At 60.9% G+C, this 21,039-nt stretch overlaps 1 protein-coding gene across 1 annotated transcript; it reads left to right on the forward strand.

Moving 5' to 3' along the window:
* The first annotated feature begins 742 nt into the window (after positions 1 to 742).
* MAPK8IP1 (mitogen-activated protein kinase 8 interacting protein 1) lies at positions 743 to 21,024 on the forward strand. Its single transcript, XM_065881613.1, has 12 exons — positions 743 to 843; positions 12,788 to 12,893; positions 14,888 to 15,193; positions 16,754 to 16,835; positions 17,138 to 17,950; positions 18,117 to 18,192; positions 18,740 to 18,912; positions 19,128 to 19,237; positions 19,340 to 19,456; positions 19,551 to 19,621; positions 19,741 to 19,839; positions 20,204 to 21,024. The coding sequence occupies exons 1-12, from the start codon at positions 743 to 745 to the stop codon at positions 20,274 to 20,276; spliced, it is 2,127 nt and encodes a 708-aa protein (XP_065737685.1). The 3' UTR covers positions 20,277 to 21,024.
* The last annotated feature ends 15 nt before the right edge of the window (positions 21,025 to 21,039 follow it).

The raw sequence follows: 21,039 nt of genomic DNA on the forward strand, positions 1-21,039 counted from the left end.
GACCATTATTGTCCCCATTTCACAGATGAGAAAAATCAAACCTTAGGACTTTTGTCACTAATGCAAGGCCACACCACCTATTCACTTGGAGAACCAGGCTGTGATTTCACACCACCTGACTCCAAATCTGTCTGCTCTAGGAGCCAATTCCCAACACCCACTCGCCTTTCTCTGCCTTCCTCCGTGACGCTCATTTCCTGACCCTCATTTCCTCGCCTGCAGCGAGGGAGTCAACTAGGGTCCTAGGGACCAGGGACCCACCATTAGTTATTCGATACCCAGGCGCTAGGCCCACACCGAGAAGCAGAGACCGCATGGGCATGGAGGGCTTTGAGGGAGGAGGAACTGGGCAGAGGAGTCGGTGTGGGATTTAGGGCGGGGCTGGGCCAAACCCGGGGACCACGGGGCGGAGACTTCAGCACCTTGGAGAGCGCGCGCGGGGGGGGCGGAGCTCGCGGGGCAGGGGGCGGGGCGCACGAGACCCCGGCACGGAACCCGGGGGCGCGCGCGGTGGCGCTCGCGCCAGTGCCGAGAGCGGTGCGCGGTCTGGAACTGCGCCCTGCCCTGCGCAGGTGCGCCCGCCGCTCCCTCTCCAGCCCTTTACCCGCGGCGGCGGCCTCTCGCCGCGCCCCCGCCTCCTTCCCCTCCGCCGCCGCCGCCGCCGCCGCCGCCGCCGCCGCCGCCGCCGCCGCCGCCGCCTCCGCGCCGCGCTCCGCCCGGATGGCCAGGGCTGTGCGGGAGAATGGCGGAGCGAGAGAGCGGCGGCCTGGGCGGGGGGGCCGCGTCCCCGCCTGCCGCCTCCCCGTTCCTGGGGCTGCACATCGCGTCGCCGCCCAATTTCAGGTGAGAAACTCCGGCCGCCGCGACCCGCCCTTCGGCCAGGATTGACCTGCCCGGGCTCCCCCACCCCCGCGCCCCCAGCTCACAGACCCCGGGAACGAGAGGGCGGCGTGGGGATGGAGTCTCCTTCTGAGACAGAGCGCCCAGAGACCCCCCTCAGCCTCAGGTCCAGACTGATGGCCGCTGCATATCCGTGGTGCGGCTGCCTCCGCCATTCCGTGTCCTAGGCGAGGAGATCGTGAGCTGGAATTGGAGGAGTGGGCGCGGAGGCCGCCTTCTCCCCGACGTTGGGCTGCGGCGAGGCCTGGCGTGCGCGTTGAGATCCCGGAGGAGGCAGGCCGTCTGGGGCTTTGCCTGTGCCCAGTCAGAAGGCTTCTGAATAGAGATGGGAGCAGGCCGGGGTGCCCCGCGGGTCCCAGTTTCCTGGGGCGACCGACAGCCTTGGTGCAGGAAGGAGGGAGTCGTAGGCCCCTCCCCCAGTCCTGCTTGGCCAGAGGGGCCCAACTCCCAGGCCTGGCGTGGCCAGGACCCTCCGTGGACTGGGGCAAGCCCTGATCTGGTCAGGTGTGTGCAGGTGCAGAAGAAGGCCCAACCCCGAGATCCTAGGCCCGGCTGTGGGAGAGAGGGAGTCTGGTTTGGAGCACCCAGGAGTAGCCAGGGGTATTGGTGGGATGGTTCCTGCTGGGGTAGCTACCCAGGACCCTGATCTGAGCTGCTCCTTCACCTCTCTCCCTGCCCCCATCTGGTGTTAGGCAGTTGGGAGGTGGAGTTCAGAGAGTGGCAGAGGGTGTTGTGGGAGAAGGGGTGAACGTCCCTCCCTCCTAACCTGGCCCTCCTAACCCGGCCGGTTGGAGAGGAGGAAAAGGAGGGTGTCACTGCTCCAGAGCCTCCGAGAAAGAGGACTCGGCATTCCCCATTGTTTCTCCAGCTAATGAGCTGGCGCCTTCCCTTCTCCTGGGGCCCCCACCCCAGCCAGGCCCCAGCTGGGCTCTGGCGCCAGCCCCTCTTCAGACCAAGGGGTTGCTGGCTCCCCGGCCCTCAGGTGGGCGGGGACCCCTGGGAATCTCTAATGGCATCATCAGGACTAGAAACCTCCCCCAAGGCCCTGAGCTGGGCTGGAAGAGCCCAGAGGGAGGGGACCAGATGGAGGAGGCCAAGCCTGAAGGCTCCAGGGCCGGGGGCTTTGGGGTTAGTGCCTCAGTAACGGGGCTGAGGTCTGAGACTGACCCCACTGACATGAAACACCGCCTCGACACAAACGCTGCCTCCCTTCCAGGAGACCCCTCTGTAGTGGGAGAGCACCGAGCTCAGACAGGCCTGGCTTCAAATCCTAGCTCCACCACTTTCTAGCTGTGTGACCTGGGCAGCTTCTTGTCTTTTCTGAATCCCATCTGTTAGGTGAGCTAATTAATATTGATTCCTTAATGTGCGTCAAGCAGGCGCTCAACAAGTGTCAGCCCTCCACACCAGCGGGCGTTTAGATAGCTCATTACAGCTCAAAGCGTGTTCCCTGTGCTGGCTCAGGTCACCCTCACAACCACCCTGGGCATGGGCATGGGCCCGCCCATTTTGTAGATGAGGAGACTGAGGTTCAGGAAGGCAGGGTGGCTTGCCCGAGGACCCCAAGGGAGTCAGAGCCTGAGGCTGCACTGGAACCAGGGTCTGCATGTTCATTCCACTCTACCTCCAGGCCCTGCCTCTGGCCCAGAGGACAGCTTGGCCACCCCATCCCCAGGTGACAGTGCTTCCCGTTCCGCCCCAGCCCTGGCAGGCAGGTTACCATGGACGCCTTAGGGAGAGGAGCTGACGAGGCGGGCCAGCCAGGGAGCGTGTCCAGCCCTGGGCCCGGTGGGCGACAGCGGCAGTACACCAAGGCTGAGGCGTGGGCCCGCCCTCCAGGACTCCTTGGCCTGGCCGTGTGTGGGAATAATAAGGGCAGTGTCTCCAGCCCCTCAGGGCCCGCCCCGCCGGCTCCCCCTCCCGCCTCTCCCAGACCGCTGGTGTAACCCCTGGTGGGGACCGCTCTCCAGTGGCTCTGGCCTGGGTTTCAATCCTGGCTCAGTCCTCTTAGCCACGTGCCAGGAGTGGGTGCTGAACGGCCTGAGTCTCTGTTTCTCCTCCACAACGCCAACTTTGGCCCCTGCTCAGGGCGGTCCTAAGACTTGGATGAGACAACACGTGCTGAGTGTTTCAAGGGCTGTGAAGAGCTGCGTTCACGGAGGGCTGTTCTTATCGTTATTATTGCGCGTGTGTGTGCGTGCGTGTGTGTGCCCCCAGCACCACTGTCAGCTTCCAGGAGGCAAAAGGAGTCAATACCTAAACTTTGGTTTGCCCAATGCCCAGCATAGAGTAGGTGCCCAATAATGCCGTAGTGGTTTCTCATTTAATTCAAGATAAAATTGGAGAGTTCAGAGAACAGTGCACACTGTCAGAGAAACACGCTGTAACCGCCACCGCCGCTTTGGGAGGCCCTCACTTTGCCCAGCTGCCAGTCTAAGCGCTTTCTGTGTAAGAGCATCTCGTCCTGCCCAGAACCGCGTAAACAGAGTGTTACTGTTATCCCCACTTCGCAGATGAAGAAACGGAGGCATGAAGAGGTTAGATAAGTGGCAGAGCTGGGGTTTGAACGCAGTCTGAGTTCAGAGCCACCCTGCAAAGAGAGGGCCTGGAGGAAGAACGACAGAGGAGAGTTTGTGGAGGGGGACACATGGTGTGGATTTGGGAGAGTGGCGAGCGTTTGTTCGTTGATAGTTGGTTTAAATAAACATGTGCTTTTCTTTTTTTTTTTTCCTGATTTTAGAAATACTCCAACCAGTTACTAGTAGTTACCTTTGGCTCTGGTGTCGGGGGAGGGATTTTCACTTACTTCACATACTTCTGTATTCTTTGACTTCTTATTTTTACCACAAGCATAGGTTACTTCTGTAACTTACAAAATAATAAAAGAAAATTGAACATGAAAGTGATACATGTTCATTTTAAGGAAATTCTGTGAGAGAATTTAGAAACTTGGCAACGGATGCCTTGAGCTGGGACGTAGGAGGGGGACAGTGGGACGTAGGAGGGGGACAGTGGGACGTAGGAGGGGGACAGCCCACATGGGAGGCTCGTGGGGAGTAAAGTGAGCAGCTGCCCTGGGTGTGTGGAAGGGGAGCGCAGGTGAGAAGGGCCTTAGAGGTCAGCTCGTCCAGCCCATCCTCCTCCTCTTTTACTTAGAAGGAGACAGAGAGGGTGAGTGGCTTCCCGAGAACACACAGCAAGTTGCCACAGAGCTGGGGCAGCACCGGGGCCTCAGGACCCCGTGCGGGGCAGTGGTGTTCTTGCTTCCACACTGCCTGGGGCTTGAGAGACAAGGGCCCTCCCTACTCATCTCTTCACAAGGTGCTATGCACTCAGCTGTTCCTTCGTTCATTCAACAAGTACTTGTGGGATTTCCCTGGCCATCCAGTGGTTAGGAGTCCGTGCTCTCACTGCCAAGGGCCTGGGTTCGGTCCCTGGTCAGGGAACTAAAATCCCATAAGCCATGCAGCACAACCCCCAGAAAACTTACGAGTGCTTGCACTTGGCCAGGCTCCCTGAGACGCTCCAGAGCCACCGACAGGGGCCTGGCCCGTCGTGCAGACGTGTGGTCAGTGTAGTCAGACAGACAGACAAGGCCTTACCAGATGGGCGGTAGGTGTGCGGGTCAGGGGCCTGGAGGAGCCCTGGGTCAGGGAAGGGTCAGCTCCGCCCAGGCCTGGTGGGTGAGTGAGTGTCACCCAAGAGGAGGAAGGGTGAAGAGGGAAGAGAAGAGGGAGGGAGCGGCCCGGCGGGAGGGCCCAAGGCAGGAGCGAGCCAGCAGGGTGTGTGACGCCCGGTCTGGCACAAGCGCGGAGAGAGGGCATGCAGGAACGCGAAGGTCGTGTTGGGAACCTGGCCTGTCCGCCTGCAAGCAGGGGCAGCCAGCAGAGGTCCAGGGAATGACGGTATCAGGTGGTATCTCGGGGACTTCCCTGGTGGCTCAGTGGTCAAGAATCACCCTGCCAATGCAGGGGACACGGGTTTGAGCCCTGGTCCAGGAAGATCCCACGTGCCACGGAGCAACTAAGCCTGTGCGCCACAACTACTGAGCCTGTGCTCTAGAGCCCGCAAGCCACAACTACTGAGCCCATGCGCCACAACTACTGAAGCCCACGTGCCTAGAGCCCGTGCTCCGCAACAAGAGAAGCCACTGCAATGAGAAGCCCATGCACTGCAATGAAGAGTAGCCCCCGCTCACCGCAACTAGAGAAAGCCCGCGCACAGCAACAAAGAACCAGTGCAGCCGAAAATAAATTAATTTTAAAAAAAGATGGTATCTCAGCTGCCAGGTAGAGAGTGGACAGGGAGGCTGGGAGACTGCTGGGAGGGTAGATTAACCCACTTTTGAGGGACCTGGTGTGAGGGGGGAGGAGAGACAGGAGTCTAGGATGATGCTAGGTCCCGAGGGAGGGGGTGCCTTGCAGGAGATGAGAGGTTTGGCGGGCAGGGTGGTGAAGTCACTCGGAGGCTTGCTGAATCTGAGCTTGGCGATCACTGGGGGAGCCAATTGGAGTGTTCAAGCAGGCAGTTGGTTTGGGGTCTGGAGCTCAAAGGAGAGGATGGGGCTAGGGCCAAAGACCCTGGGAGTCTCCACGTAGAGAGTGCGCGATGGTCTGAAGCCTCAGGGAGAGCGTCACACCCAGAGATACAGAGAGAAGGGTGAGGCCGGGGGCCAGCCACGTTTTGGGGTGGGGCGGGGCGGGGGGGGGGGATGAAGAGCTGCGGCTGCCGGGGCCACTGCGCCCCAGCCCCTGGGCAGTGCCCCGGCCAGCTGCGATGAATCTCCAGTGCAGGGACAGAACGTGGACTCGCCTCACACAGCCGGTTGTGGCCAGGGCAGGAATTCAACCCCCCTTCTTGGATGTCAGAGCCTTAAATTTGGTCTCTGGATCCCTGGGGCCCCAGTGGATCCCACAGATTGGTTCCCTGGCCCCGTCCCCACTCCAGGGGCTCTTGCCCATCCTGGGTGCCACCTCTGGCCCCTGACCCTGCTCTTGGATTCGTTCAGGAAATCTCTGGGAGCGTCGACCATGGGCCTTGCCTCATCCGGCACCAGATGCTCTCTTGGAACACCCAGGGCCTGGGTCAACCAGCACTGCCTCTAATAGGCATTTATTTAGTGCCTACAGGGTACAGGGCCTTGGGTCTCATGCCCTCAGGAAACCCATCTCTGTGAGGGGCCAGAGCCAGGCCCGGGAGGCGGCTGGTGGGAGGTTTGACCCAGCAAGGACTAGGAGAGGAGACCCCCCCAGATCCCACCACATCTCACAGCTGTGTTTGGTCAGTGTTTCTTCCTGCGTGTGAATCATCACGTGAGCCATAAGGTGACATGTTCCGTCTTCTGCTCATTGTATTGGTTGCCATTTTCTACATTAATACGCAGACTTTATTTATTTGGCTGCGTCGGGTCTCAGCTGTGACGCGCAGGCTCAGTAGTTGCGGCGCACGGGCTTAGCTGCCCCGCGGCATGTGGGATCTTAGTTCCCCAACCAGGGATCGAACCCGTGTCCCCTGCATTGGAAGGCGGATTCTTAACCACTGGACGTCCAGGGAAGTCCCAGTTCACAGACTTTATAACGTTCATCCCAAAGGAGAGTCATACCCGCTCTGCTGTTTGCCGTTACCGGGACACACATCCTTGTGTATAAAGGTCTTTCCCTGGGTGGGATTATTTTCTCAGGATAGTTTCCTGAAAGTCAAGTCACCAGATCGCAGGGTTCTTGCTCCATATCAACACCACAGTGTTTAAACAGACGGGACACACGATAACCCCAAGTAAGGGTTTTCTCCTGAGACTTGTTTCTTGGGTTGGTTTCAGTTTTCGGTGAAGATGACCTCAGTGTGGACACAGTTGAGAAGGGAATTCCAGACCAGAGGAACAAACCCGGCCTGACCCCAAGGTCAACCCAGAGCTGGGGGTGGGATGGAGAGAGGGCTCTGAGGGTGACGCTGGGCCTGGCTCGCCCCCATTCCAGCCAGTGCCACCTTCCCCGAGGCCTCCACATCCCACCCCAGACTCTGATGCAGGTGAGGGGTGGGGACACAGGAAGTTGAGTTGAAAGGGGAACTGACACAAAGATTTCCAAGGGCGAAATCTAGAAAGACCTGGGGACACCAGTGGTTCATTCATTCAACAATGTTCATTAAGTACCTGTTGTATCAGGCACCACCCATTGTTGGTCAAGAGACACGATCCTGCCCTCAGGGATGGACTGCCTCCAAGGGGAGCCCACCACTGGTTGCAGAGCCCAAAGGCAAAATTACAGTGACCCAGGACACCAGCAAGAGGGACCCAGCCCATAGGAGGGCTCTTCGGCCTGATCAGGGAGGTGAGAGGAGGCTTTGTTAAGGGAGCCTAGAGAGTTGGGGGAGGGGGGGCAATGAACTAGGCCAGAGGGGAAGGGAGGGGCCACAGGTGAGAATTTTGGCCCCTTTCCCTAAGGGTTGGGAGAAGCTGTTAGGATTCTGAGCTGGGGAGGGGTGACAAGACCAGATTTGCATTTCAAATGTTGGTTTTGGTGGCCCCTGGGAGAATGGCCTGTAGGGGAGCCTGAGGGAAGTGGGGAAGCTGCTTAGAGTAGGGCAGCCTGGGCACGTGTCCGAGAGCCCACTGGGCAGCTCTGCTCAGCACTCAGAAGGCAGCAGAGGGACAGGCTGGACCTTTGGACCACAGATGCCCCCTGTCATGAGAGGGGCCCGTGGGACACCATGGTCAGGACCCAAGGTCACTCCGCTGGCATCCTTACCTCACTCCAGGAGGAGAGCCAGGAGCAGGAAGACAGGAATGGCCTCTGAGCAGCCAGACGCCTGGCTCTGATTGGCCTTGCTCAGCTAAAGCCTCAGCACTTTACCACTTAACCCTCACTTCACATGCACGTCTAACTCCACCTACTACTGGGTTGAAACAGCAGATTAGAAAGAGCTGCTGTAGGTGGAACAAGGCGAACAGGGACATGTGACAGCACGTGGCAAGGGAAAAGGCCATGACATGAACGTCGGAACACCAGAGGCTTGTCTGTTCACTTAGGGGAGCTCGGCTCCGGGAAGGGGAGCCTGAGGATGGCATGTTCAGAGTGCAGTGAGGGGCCAGCTTGGCCAGAGGAAGGGACGGGGGCACCGGAGCAGGAGGCGATGAGGTTAACGTGGAAGAGGGGGCCTGGAATCTAAAGATAGACGCCAAAGGTCAGGGAGGTCTCCAGAGACCAAACCCTTGACATCGAGTCACCAAATGCTAATGTGGATGAGACCTCAGGAACCATCTCACCGGAATGGGCAAGCAGGTCTGATGGATCAGCGACAGCTGCCTCCGAAGGGCTGGGGTCTCCAGATCTAGAGGTGGCCTCGTGGCGCTCAGGGCTCAGGTCTCCATGGGGAAGGTGGATCAGTGGCTTCAGGAGGGAACTTCCTTCCTTCCTTCCTTCCTCCCTCCCTCCCCCCCTCCCTCCCTCCCTCCCTCCCTCCCTTCCTCCCTCCCTCCCTCCCCCCCTTCCTCCCTCCCCCCCTTCCTCCCTCCCCCCTCCCTCCCTCCCCCCTCCCTCCCTCCCTCCCTCCCTCCCTTCCTCCCTCCCTCCCTTCCTCCCTCCCCCCCTTCCTCCCTCCCTCCCTTCCTCCCTTCCTCCCTCCCACCCTTCCTCCTTTCCTCCTTCCTCCCTTCCTCCTTCCTCCCTTTCTCCCTCCCTCCCTCCTCCCTCCCTTCCTTCCTTCCTTCCTTCCCCTCCTCCCTCTTCCCTTCCATCTTTTCCTTCCTCCCCATAGTTGCCCTTCTTGAGCTTGGAGGGACAAAGGGTCTGTTTAGTTTTCCCTCCATGAAGGGTATCCCAGGGCTTCGGTGGAGAGACCCAGAACACCTGGTGTCTGGAAAAGCAGGAGGAAAGGGCAGAGCTAGGGCTGGGGCTGGGGCTGGGGGATGGGAGGTAGGGGGAGTATGACTTGCAAAGGGGACTCCATAATCAGTAAAGCCCCTTGAGCCTTGGTTGTGACCTCCTGACAGCACCTTGCAATTCACAAACACTCCACTCAGTTAAATTTACCAGCACCCAGACATGGGGAGGGTTCATTTTATATATGGGGAAACGGCGGGCCTGTGGCATCTTAAGTCTGAGCCTTAGTGCTCCTCGTCTGTAAAATGGACAGAATAAAAACCCTCTTCCAAGGCTGGAGTGAGGATGAAGGGAGATGCAGAGCATAAAGGAGGTTGGTGGCCAGGGCACAGCAGCTGCTCAGGAGACGGGGCAGCTGCTTCTCATAAGCGAAGGAATCAGGGTTTGATCTCAGGCCTCCTGCCTCCGAGCCTGATATGGCGGCCATTCCACCATCTTGCCTGCTTATGAGAAAAAAATAAGATTAAGGAGCTCCCTTAACCCACCCCACCAGAGCCAGGGATCAGGTGCAGGTTTTTTTTTTTTTTGTCTGTGCTGTGCCTGCATGTGGGATCTTAGTTCCCCAACCAGGGATCGAACCCATGCCCCCTGCAGTGGAAACTCAGAGTCCTAACCGCTGGACCACCAGGGAAGTCCCAAGTGCAGGCTTTTGAGCCCCAGCCCGGTGCTCTTTCCACCACTGCCCTCAGTTAACCTCATTCCTCATCTGATACAGCTGTCCCTGCCTGCCCCCAGACCTGCTGTCCCAGGAAGTGGGAATATCGGGTGATGCTGAGATCAGGTGTGTAGAGATGAGCTGAGAAGCCCCAGCCCAGGTCCAAGCCAGACCCTGCAGGTCTGCCCTGAACACTTTGGTTTGAGAGGAGCCCGTGGGGGCTGAGGTTGTCCTTGACGGACATCTAGCAGACACGCACTGGGTGCCTGGTGTATGCAAGATGACCTCACCAGCTCTGCCCTCCAGACCTCACTGGGAGGGAGGGGACCTTTATTCACCACCGGCTGGGTGCAGGGTGGGGGCAGGGTGTGAGCGCCATCTATCTCTGGAGCCTCCTGAGAGGGGAGGGAGGGCATCTGATGCAGGCCTTATCCTGTCTGCTCCCCAACACTGCCTCGCCTCCACGCAGAGGGTGATGCCAATCACGAGCAAGGGGAATGACAGGGGCCCAGTGAGTGCTGCCCGGAGGGCTGTAAGGCACTTACACAGGGGGCCAGGAGGGCTTCCTGGAGGAGCAGGCTTAACTGAGCCTTCTGCCAACGAGCACAGGTTGAGAGCCTGCCATGTGTGCCATCCAAGCGCTGGGTTAGACACTGGGGAGGCGGGCGCCAGAGGCAGGCAGTCGCACAGGGAGCTGCAGATCTTGATGCCAGGCCGAGGAGTCGGCCACTAGCAGGGCATCTTGGAGGGTTTTGAGTCGGGGTCGAAAGGGCGGCATTTCGGACAGCTCCTCCTGATAGTGGCGGGTGGGGTGGGACGGTGCTGGCATGGGGAAACTGAGGCAGGCAGGCCAGTGCGGGGGTCTGGGACTGCAGAGGCAGGAGCTAGACCAGGCTGGGCAGTGAGGATGAGGAGATGCAGATGTGTGCAGAGGTCCCTGGCAGAGCAGGGGGCGTCTGAGGGCACCTCTGGGTTAGACACCCAGTGGTCCTGCAGCTGCCTGGTGCTGACTGAGTCCCGGAAGTGACTTCTCTGTGACTGGCCAGGCAGCTAGTGTGTGTATTAACCATTTGCTCAGTGCCCGCCACTGGGTTCTCATTCCAGGGCCAGAGATGCCGCCCTGTGCTGCTCTGGCTTCTGGGCTGGGCTGTCCTCCCCACCCTACCCCTACTTCCACACCACACCCTCCCCCAGCCCTGGGAACCTACCACCCTCGGGCTCCAGGTCAGGAGAGGCCTTAAAGAGCACAATGTCCATCCAGCTCCCCACCCCGCCCCCGCTGGTTCTCCAGGGACCTTCCAGCTTCTGCTTACGCCACCCCGCAGTGCCAGGAGGCTCATTAGCTCCCCAGCTGCCCTTCCTGCCCTGCTGTGAGATATCCACATATGATCTGGCCTTAGCCCTGGCTGTGGCGCCTCCGGTGCCCATAGGCACTTCCTGGATGGGTACTGAAGGATGGAGCCCTGGGGAGGGGCACCCAGGTGGGCAATAGAGGCAGCCCAGACCCACCTCAGGCAGCGCTGTGTGAAGAAACCTCTCTGATGAGGTATGGGGGTGAGCGAATAGCTGTGCGGATGGAGCGTCCATTTGTGGAGGATTTTGGAAGCCCCTCCATCTTGCTACCAGGAGCCCTAATTGTGGTGCTGGCCCTTTAAAGCAGATCAGGGGCTGGCTTTTGCGGGGAAACATCCCAGATTTCTGCTGTCTGCTTACAAGCCTGGGCCAGGGAGGGGGGCCACCCCAGCCCCCGACAGGGGCATTGGAAGGGCAGGTGGAGCCGTGGCATCGATTGCAGTAACCTGATCCCGCGGCGGGGAGGCTGACGGCGGCGGCAGCGCGAAGGGCCAGGGGAGGAAGCTGCCTGCAGCCGAGGGTTGGCTGGGAAGAGCTGGGACCGGGGCCGGGTCGGCAGCCGCTGCCTCTTCTCCCAGCCCATCTATTTTTAATGAGCTCCCCAGCCTTCTGCAGCGGGCTGGACTCAGAAAGGCAGACCCAGGCGGTGGAGGCCCGAGGCCCCAGCCCTGTCCGGAGCCCTGGCACCTCCACCCTTCTGGGCATGAGAGGGCGGCCCCGGGGCCCCGCAGCCCCCCAGCCGGGCTGGGCTCTCCATGCAGCTGGTGCTGAAGATGGATTCCAGCCCAGACAATGACAGCTGGTTGGAGGATCAGTGGGAGAGCTGGTAGGGGTGTGGGGACCGGTGTGGGGGAGGGGAAGTACTGGGGCAGCTCCATGGAGCTCCGGGTCTCCGTTTGGTCTGGTTGAGGTGAGAGGCAGAGGGTGTGGTCTCCTAGGATCCCCCTGGGGCTGAGCCCACCACCTCTCCTGGGTGACCTTGGACTAGTGGGTCTCCATTCTCTATGCCTCCGTCTCTTGGTCTTACTGAAGAAAAGACTCAGAATTCTCCCCAACTTCATTAGCAGAATTCTCCCAATGTCCCACCCACACCAAACCGGGCAGGGTCCCCGGGGCAGGGGCTGAGCAGGTGAGGGGACCAGCGGGCACCTCAGGGGATGGCACAGTCCTGCGGTCTGGGGTTGGGGCCCAGGGTTGGCCTGGGGGGAGAGGGTTCTAACACAGCCAGTTAGCGTTCCCTCGCTGAAGTGCTTTGATCTGCTTCCTGCGTTCAGGACACATCCCCCTGTCCCTGCCCCCAGCTGGGCGGCCTCCTGTTCGGGGCCCACATGCCAGGCAAGAGGATTTTGTGTTCGAATTGATAAGACCAAGGACACAGAACAGGGGCATGGTCTCTCCTAGAAGAGGCTGAAACTAGACTGACACCAGACTCCCCTGCACTTGCTCCCAGGGCTTACGAGGCATGGGACTTCCTGGGCTGGGGACATGGAGCTCTCCTCGGAGGCTGGGGTGGGGCCTCTGCCAGCACCTTGGGGGTTTTGTCACTGCCGTGCACAGGGAGCCCCCCTCCAGGCATCCCTTGGAGTCTCTTCTCAACTCTCTGCCTCTTCCACGGGTGAACTGGCCTTGGCACCTGCCTTGACCCTGGGAGCCGTTTCTCTGGCAGAGCCAAGGCTCTGACCAGCTGGGCCTTCTAGGCATGGCCTCCTGATTGGCAGCAGGGTGGACAACTCCCAGTTGGGAAGAGCTGGGGTAACCTGGAGCCCCCTCTTCCACTGCCACCCTAGGAGGCCTGCCTTTTGACATGAGCCCCAAACTCTTTCCCTGCCTGTTCATTACCCCTTGCACTGGCACAGGTAGACCCCAGGTCCCATCCTCTGGGGGTTGTGATGGGCCTTCGAGGGGCTGCCCCTTGGAAGAGGTACTAGGGAGGCATCAGGGGGCCTCGGCCCGCTGGCAGCAATCCCGAGTGGTAACTTTGGCTTCTTGTCCCCACCAGGCTCACCCATGACATCAGCCTGGAGGAGTTTGAGGATGAAGACCTCTCCGAGATCACCGATGAGTGCGGCATCAGCCTGCAGTGCAAAGACACCCTGTCCTTACGGGTAAGGGTGGGCTCCCTGAGTGGAGTGGCAGGATGGGTAGGGACAGGACTGAAGGCGTCCATATCTAGAGGGGCTTTCAGGGTCTGTGTGGCACCCTCATTAAATGCAATAACATGCAGGAAACATCCAGTACAATGCTTGGCACATCTTGAGTGCTCAGATTCTTCATTTATTATTTATTTATTTATTTTGCCAGGGGCTAAGGCAGGAGATAGCTCCTTCAACTGCCCACAAGAAGGGAGAGAGCAGGAAGTCTTGAGGCCTAGGACAGCAGCAGTTAGGGCCAGAATTAAGGGAAGCCTCAGGACTACCCTAGATCCTTTCCAAAGCTGCCTTGGCAGAGGGCCTGAGGCAGAGCAGGGTGGAGTCTGGTGGAATCTGCAGTGCTTTGGGGCAGGAAAAAAGAGCCAGGGCACTCACTCCCTTGGCTACCATTGCACCAAACACACCACACAGCCTCGAAGACCCTCTCTGGCCCACCGTCCTAAAGGTCCCTCTAGAAGGTTAATCCAGCATTGCTGCTGCTTTGGGCCCCATGGCTTTGTCATAGGACAGATGGCTCTCTCGGCTCCCAAAGTTCTGACTCCTGCCAGGAGGTCCCCAGCATCTGGAGAGACTGAGTCAGATAAGGATTCCCCCTATGTCTTTTTTCTTTTTTAAATTGGAGTATGATTGCTTTACAATGTTGTGTTAGTTTCTGCTGTGAAATGAAGTGAATCGGCTATATGTATGCCTATATCCCCTCCCGCTTGGGCCTCCCTCCCACCCCCCCCACCCCACCCCCAGGAAGAAGGGGCCGCTAGCCAGGAGATGGAAGGCAAGTGTGGAGCTAGGTTGCAGAGCCCAGAGCTTCTCTCAGCCCCCTAGAGGGTGGGTAGCCGAAGTAGACATGGTGTTGGGAGAATGGTTAGCAAAGGAGAGCTGCCATGTGAGCTGGGATGGGGTGCCTCTATGTTGATCTCCTTTTGCCCCCAGAGATTCTGTAAGTTCTGCCAGGCAAGAGGAAACCAAGGGGTGGGGCTAACCCTCCAGTACCCTGTACTCCAACCCGCCACCCTCTGGCCAGGCCAGGAAGCGCTGGAGGCAGGGGCCACTGATTCTGGACTAACATAGCTTCTCGACTTCCACTTGCACAAGCAGAGCCTTGGAGAGGGTGGTCCTTGCAACGAGCAGGACCCTGAGGCAGTACTAGCTCGGGGCGTACCCTGTGGGGCCTTAGACAAGCTCCAGGGGGCCATCAAGTACTTTTGCCAGTGAGTCCTCACCTCTCAGGGAAGTGGGGAGACAGTTAACTGGTGGGGAAATTGGAGAGTCAGAGGATCTGTCCAAGGTGCCAGGGAGTTAATGGTAGAGCTGGAACTAGAACGGGGCTCTGAACGGGGTTCTCAAAGTTAGGCTGGCCTGAGAGAAAACCTCAGGTTGGAGGGGCCTCAGCCTGAGGACTGAGGAAGGTGGGGTGCAACTGCCTCGTCCAGGTGCCTGCCACTTGCTCCTCCCCCTCAGCATCCCTCTTCCAGTCGCGCTCAGGTCCTCCTGTCTGCACTGAGGCCCTCCTGGCTGAGACTGTTTCCTCAGTTTTCCTCCCTGCCCCCTTCAAAACCCTGTCCCCATCCCTTGTGGGGCCCGAACTCCTCGGCGACCCTGCGTCCCCATGGCAACAGCGGTGACCTCACTCTGGGCTCGGCTTACTACCCGGGTGAGGTCACTGGCCGTTGCCAAGGGAACGGAAGGGTGCAAAGAGTCGGGAAGGGGGGACAGTGGGGAGGGGAGAAATGTGGACTGCAAAAGGCGCCGCCTGACGTGGGGAGGAGGCGGCCTCGCGCATTCTCGAAGGCGCGGGAGGGCACGGTCCTCTCGCGGGGCTCCTGCTCCGTTCCCTCTGTCCCCCTCTTTGCGGCCGCGGAATGGACTCGCCCGCGTGGGGGGGCGGTGCGCGGCGGCCTTGGCCCCGCCCCTTCCCCGCCCCCTGACGCCCCTCTGTCCGCGCCGAGCAGCCCCCACGCGCCGGGCTGCTGTCTGGGGGCGGCGGCGGCGGCGGGGGCAGCCGGCTGCAGGCCGAGATGCTGCAGATGGACCTGATCGACGCGGTGGGGGACACCCCTGGCGCTGAGGACGACGAAGAGGAGGACGAGGAGGAGCGTGCTGCGCGGCGGCCGGGAGCGGACCCGCCTGAGGCGGAGCCCCGCCAGGAGACGGCGCCCTGCGGCCAGGGTCAGGGCCAGGGCCCGGGCGGCGGGGATACGTACCGGCCCAAGCGGCCCACCACGCTCAACCTCTTCCCGCAGGTGCCGCGGTCTCAGGTGAGGAGCCAGCGGCTTGGGGGCGGGGCTTAGGGGGCGGTGCCCCGGGGCAGGGCCCCGGGAGGTCTTCGGGGCGCCGGCCGTCTCAGGGTCCAGGCCCGGACGGGCCGGGGAGCAGGAGGGGCTGCGGAAGAGTCACTTGCCAGTCCGGAGGAGGGAGAAGTCTCGGGCCTGCGGACACCTTCCGTAGCTTCCCACGGGGGAGGTCCCTGGGGAGGTGGTCGCTGAGAGCAAGTAGCGTCTGTCCTAAGTGAGAGGGGCCGAGCGGGGCTGGCAGGGTTTGGAGCCTTGAGAGGAGAGGCTGAAGGAATGAAAGGGCTGAGAGGGGCAGTGGAAGGATGCGGGTGAAGAGAGAAGTAGGGAAGTAAGAGAGCAGGGCTTTGAGGGTGTGCAAAGATACGGGGTTCCGGGTGAAGGTGGGTCAGAAGCGGGGTCTGAAGAAAAAGTCATGTGAAGTGGTCAGTTCGGGGGAAAGTCATGGGAAATTGTGAAGAGCTGGGGATGGGGACCAGCAGCCAGTTTGAAATGTGGGCAGCTGGGGATTCCCAGAAGGCGGGGAAGAGAAATGGGAGGTGGAGCTGCTTGGCTGGGTTGGGGGCCTAGGGCCCCTGGACTGGGTGGCTGGATGCCAAGAAGGGTTGAATAGGGTAGGGGAGAGCTGGCCGGGCCCATTGTCTTCCAGGCCCAGTCTGGAGAGGTACAGAGGAGCGGCTCAGGGAGCTGGGCCTGCTGGTGGAGGGTGCAGGGGCTGCAGGGAAAGGATTGGTCCCTTTCCCAGGATCCTCTCGGGTGGGTTTTGGCAGCCAGACTCATGCATGCGAGAGCCTGTGAGGGTGTCCTCAGGGGAGGGGGCTAAGTTGTGTGCAGGGGACCTTGTATGTAGGCATCGTGGAGAGGGGTCCCAGGGGGCTGAGAATGTGGGGTGGGTGGCCCCGAGATCCAGGAAGGAGGCCTCTGACAACTACATCTGTCACTCCTCTGTCACGTGCTCTCGGGGGGGTGGGGAAACCATGTTCTGGATTCGTCGTTTGTATGATTCATCCCAGTCCCCCAAGCCAGGGGAGCTGCTGGGGAGAGCCTTCCTCCTGGCTCTCCTAGAATGTCCCTGCCCCTTCCCTAGGCCATAGGTTCCTGAGCTCCAGGGGAGTTGGGCTGGAAGTGGGCATCTTCCTTGTAAACCCTCCATGTCTGGGACTGGCGGTCTGGCTCTGTCCCTGGATGGCTCTTGCTTCTCCCCGCCCCTCCCCCCACTCACCACCATTCACATTGGCCATCACCACCTTTGTTGAGGCTGATGAGAGCATCCCCCTGAGCGTTGGCCAGCTTCCCTGAGCCAAGGGGGTGGTCTGTCTCGCACCAATAGCCCTGGCTGGGAGGGCTGTGACTTGCCACCCCTTCCGCCTGCTCCAGAGGGTTGGGGGTGAGGCCCTTGGCAAGTATTAAGGGGTGGGGGGAGCAGCAAATGGCCTAGGGATGGCCTGATGGGGGCAGGGCCAGGGCCTCCCTGTGCCGGGCACTGTTGAGCGCTGCTGTCACAAGGGCCTTTTGTTCCCTGCACAGGACACACTGAATAATAATTCCCTGGGCAAGAAGCACAGTTGGCAGGATCGGGTGTCGAGATCATCCTCACCACTGAAGACAGGTAAGTCGTGACCCTTTCCCTTACCTGGACCTCCACGTGCCCTCAGTCCCCACTGCAGAGAGCAAACCAGCAGTCTCCAGCCTGCTGGGTAGAGGTGAACTGCCGGTCGCACAGGTCTGAGCAGGCCCAGCCGCTGTCGGCTGTGGCTGGCGTGAGAGGACTGGCCTCAGAGCCTGCCGTAGGCCTACTGCCCCGGAGGCTCTATCTTGGTGTCTGTGTCCACATGCTGAGTGGAGGGAGCAGGTAGCCTCGGAGTCAGGGGCCAGGCACCTGCCTTCAGCACTGCCCTGTCTGCTCTCCAGGGGAGCAGACACCTCCACATGAGCACATCTGCCTGAGCGATGAGCTGCCGCCCCCAAGCAGCCCCGCCCCCACCAAGGATCGAGGCACCTCCACCGACAGCCCTTGCCGCCGAAGCGCTGCCACCCAGATGGCACCTCCTGGTGGCCCCCCTGCTGCTCCACCGGCTGGCCGGGGCCATTCGCATCGAGACCGCATCCACTACCAGGCGGACGTGCGGCTGGAGGCCACCGAGGAGATCTACCTGACACCAGTGCAGAGGCCCCCAGACCCTGCAGAGCCCAACTCCGCCTTCCTGCCGCCAGCTGAGAGCCGGATGTCGGTCAGCTCCGACCCAGACCCTGCCGCTTACCCGGCAAGTGCAGGGCGGCCACACCCCTCCATCAGCGAGGAGGACGAGGGCTTCGACTGCTTGTCGTCCCCGGAGCGGGCCGAGCTGCCAGGTGGAGGATGGCGGGGGAGCCTGGGCGAGCCGCCGCCGCCTCCACGGGCCTCGCTGAGCTCGGACACCAGCGCCCTGTCCTACGACTCGGTCAAGTATACGCTGGTGGTGGATGAGCACGCGCAGCTGGAGCTGGTGAGCCTGCGGCCGTGCTTCGGCGACTACAGCGACGAGAGCGACTCGGCCACAGTCTACGACAACTGCGCCTCTGCCTCCTCCCCCTACGAGTCGGCCATCGGGGAGGAGTACGAGGAGGCCCCCCGGCCTCGGCCCCCCGCCTGCCTCTCTGAGGACTCCACGCCCGATGAACCCGACGTCCACTTCTCCAAGAAGTTCCTGAATGTCTTCATGAGTGGCCGCTCTCGCTCCTCCAGTAAGTCGGCAGCAGGGAGCCGTGTGGGGACCGGGGTGAGGGTGTCCCCGGGAGGTGGCCTCAGGTCCATCTGGTTCAATGCGTTAGGACCAAGCGCTCTACCTGCCCCGCGAGCCTCAACCGGAGCTGGGACCACCCTCTCCTAGCCCGCCCCCCTCATCTACAGGTGCGGAGTCCTTCGGGCTCTTCTCCTGCGTCATCAACGGGGAGGAGCAGGAACAGAGCCATCGGGCCGTATTCCGGTAAGAGCCCCAGGGCCAGGCTGGGCAGGCAGCAGCTGGGGCCAAACCCTCCCTGCCTCTGCCGTCACCCCCTGGCCTACACCCAACCCCACCACTCAGCCCCAGGTGGACAGTGTCCACCCTCTAGGAACTCGGAGTCCAGGGACGGAGTGGATGATTTCGGAGCAATGTGTTATGCTGCCCAGAGCCCAGGACTGAGCACCTAATCTGGCCGGGGCAGGGGCCCGGGAGGGTGCCCAACAGACACCTGACCACACAAAACCCACTACCCCTCACCCTCCTCCATGTGGAAATACTCGCTTCCTGTGACCTCTCACAGTTTATCAGTGGCCCTGGTCACTTGCTCCCTGGGCTGCAAGTTCCTCCATGGCAGATGCATGTCTGATTGACCTTGGTCTCACCCCCCCACCCCCAGGGAGTGACAGGCACATGGGACGCTGTGCAAACGTTTATTGAACCAGTGATGCCGACGCAACCCCCTGACCTCAGGTGGGGAGCAGATGGCTGGCTGGAGGGGCCTGGGTGGTGAATTCCTTGTTGGGGACAGGTTTGTGCCTCGACATGAAGACGAACTTGAGCTGGAAGTGGATGACCCTCTGCTGGTGGAGTTGCAGGCTGAGGACTACTGGTACGAGGCCTACAACATGCGCACGGGTGCCCGGGGCATCTTTCCTGCCTACTACGCCATCGAGGTCACCAAGGAGCCTGAACATATGGCAGGTAGTGTTCCTTCCCCCCACCTGGTACCACTGGGTCCCCATTTGCTGCCGGGCGGACCTGTGCTTCAGATCTCAACCACCCAGGGAGGGGGCCGGGCAGTGGTGACTTCAGGTCCATTTCACAATCGAGAAAAGTGAGGCCGCCAAGTCGGGGCAGCCCTGGGTGGTACATCCTCTGCTGGGTCTGCCACTCCTCACTCCACGCTTGCTTTCCAGCCCTGACCAAAAACAGCGACTGGGTGGACCAGTTCCGGGTGAAGTTTCTGGGCTCAGTCCAGGTTCCCTATCACAAGGGCAATGACGTCCTTTGTGCCGCTATGCAAAAGGTACCTGCTCCACTGGGGAGGGTGCCCACCCCCGGGCCGGTCCCCATCCTCTCCTGGGGAGAGGGCCACCCAGCACCTCATGTTCCCATCCCTCACCCACAGATTGCCACCACCCGCCGGCTCACCGTGCACTTTAACCCGCCCTCCAGCTGCGTCCTAGAGATCAGCGTGCGGGGCGTGAAGATAGGCGTCAAGGCTGACGACTCCCAGGAGGCCAAGGTGACTGCCCCGGCCTGGCCCCGCTCGGCCGTCAGACCTCCAACCTGTGCCCCTGCAGGCTGATGACCACCCTCTTCTCTCCTCCCTCCTGTAGGGGAATAAATGTAGCCACTTTTTCCAGTTAAAAAACATCTCTTTCTGCGGATACCATCCAAAGAACAACAAGTAAGAACACGACGGGGAAGAGGTCAAGGTGTGGGTGGTGGTTCAGGGCGTGGGTCCACGCGTGTGCCTGAGGGTTCTGAGCCCCCGTCCCGCCCAGACAGACTGCTGTCCTCCCACAGGTATTTTGGGTTCATCACCAAGCACCCTGCCGACCACCGGTTTGCCTGCCATGTCTTTGTGTCTGAAGAATCCACCAAAGCCCTGGCAGAGTCCGTGGGGTATGTGTGTGTGTGTGTGTCCTGCCAAGCACCCAGCCCTGTAGCCAGCCCCGGTCTCAGGCCCCGAACACGTTCCTCATGCTTGGCAGCATCCCTCAGTCCTCCCCGGCACTCGGCATGGCGTCCTTGGGTCACAGAGGCCTGGAGAGAGGGCTGGGTGGTCTTGAGGTCCAAACTTCTTGGTTGCTGGGCCCTTTCTTCAGTTGAAATCTCACTCAGGAAACACTGTGCAAAGAACAGAGCTGAGCAGCTCTGGCTGGGGGAGGCGCAGCCCCATCTGGGTACCCCGAGGCTCCAGTGTGAAAACGCTGGGTCGAGATCCTGTTCCTCCCCAGTCATTCTGGTGTGTCTGCCTGCCTCCTAGGAGAGCGTTCCAGCAGTTCTACAAGCAGTTCGTGGAGTACACCTGCCCCACAGAAGATATCTACCTGGAGTAGCAGCGCTGCCTCGCCCTCTGCATCCCCTGGGCCCTGGGACCAGTGCCAGGACGGCTGGCTGCTGACAGGACATGGCACTGCTTGAGGAGGGGCACCTGCCACTACCAGAGGATGGGGAAGTGGGGGGCTGTTGGCCGAGGGTGGGGGAGGGTGGGGGTTATGGGGAGAGGCAAATGCAGTTTATCGTAATATATGGGATCAGATTCATCTATGGAGGACGGAGCAGGCTGCCCAGGGATTGGGAGGGAGTGGGGCTGGGGGGTGGTATTAAGCCTCTGGCCAGGAAGGGTGCCCATCCTCGGAGCGGAGGGTTCCGTCTCTTCTTGGGCCTCCCTCACTTTCCCTGCCAGGGCCTCCGGGCCTCTACAAAGCTCACGCCACCTGTGAGTGCCCACCCCACCCCCGCCCCCAGCTCCCGAAGGGCCCTGAGCTGAGGCTGAGCCCAGCCACCTCCCGAGGGCTTTGCAGCAAGGAAAACGGCAGCAGGCAGGGGTGCAGCCCCTGTCCCCAGCCCTGTCACTTGTGTGGCTTCTGGATGGCTCCTACCATCACCGGCATGCCGGCCCCTGGCAGGGGTGCGGCCTCACAGGGAGGGAGAGCGCCGCAGGGGGCCCCGCCTCAGCAGGAAAAGGAGGCTTCCGCCCCGGCCTGGGCCCGCCAGGCCCCTTGGCTGCTTCGGCGGTAGCCCCATCTCGGTCCTGTTATGCTGGCCACAACTATTAAAGTGCCATTTCCTGTTGGGACCGCAGTGGGTCTCATCTGC

Source organism: Phocoena phocoena, chromosome 8 (genome assembly GCF_963924675.1).
Source record: "Phocoena phocoena chromosome 8, mPhoPho1.1, whole genome shotgun sequence".
Lineage (NCBI taxonomy): Eukaryota > Metazoa > Chordata > Mammalia > Artiodactyla > Phocoenidae > Phocoena > Phocoena phocoena.

Excerpts from the sequence above, each read along its gene's own strand:
- MAPK8IP1 (XM_065881613.1), top strand. The coding sequence starts at position 743 with ATGGCGGAGCGAGAGAGCGGCGGCCTGGGCGGGGGGGCCGCGTCCCCG. Across the intron at positions 18,913-19,127 it reads GGAGCCTGAACATATGGCAG|CCCTGACCAAAAACAGCGAC; the intron begins GTAGTGTTCCTT and ends CTTGCTTTCCAG. Across the intron at positions 19,457-19,550 it reads ACGACTCCCAGGAGGCCAAG|GGGAATAAATGTAGCCACTT; the intron begins GTGACTGCCCCG and ends TCCCTCCTGTAG.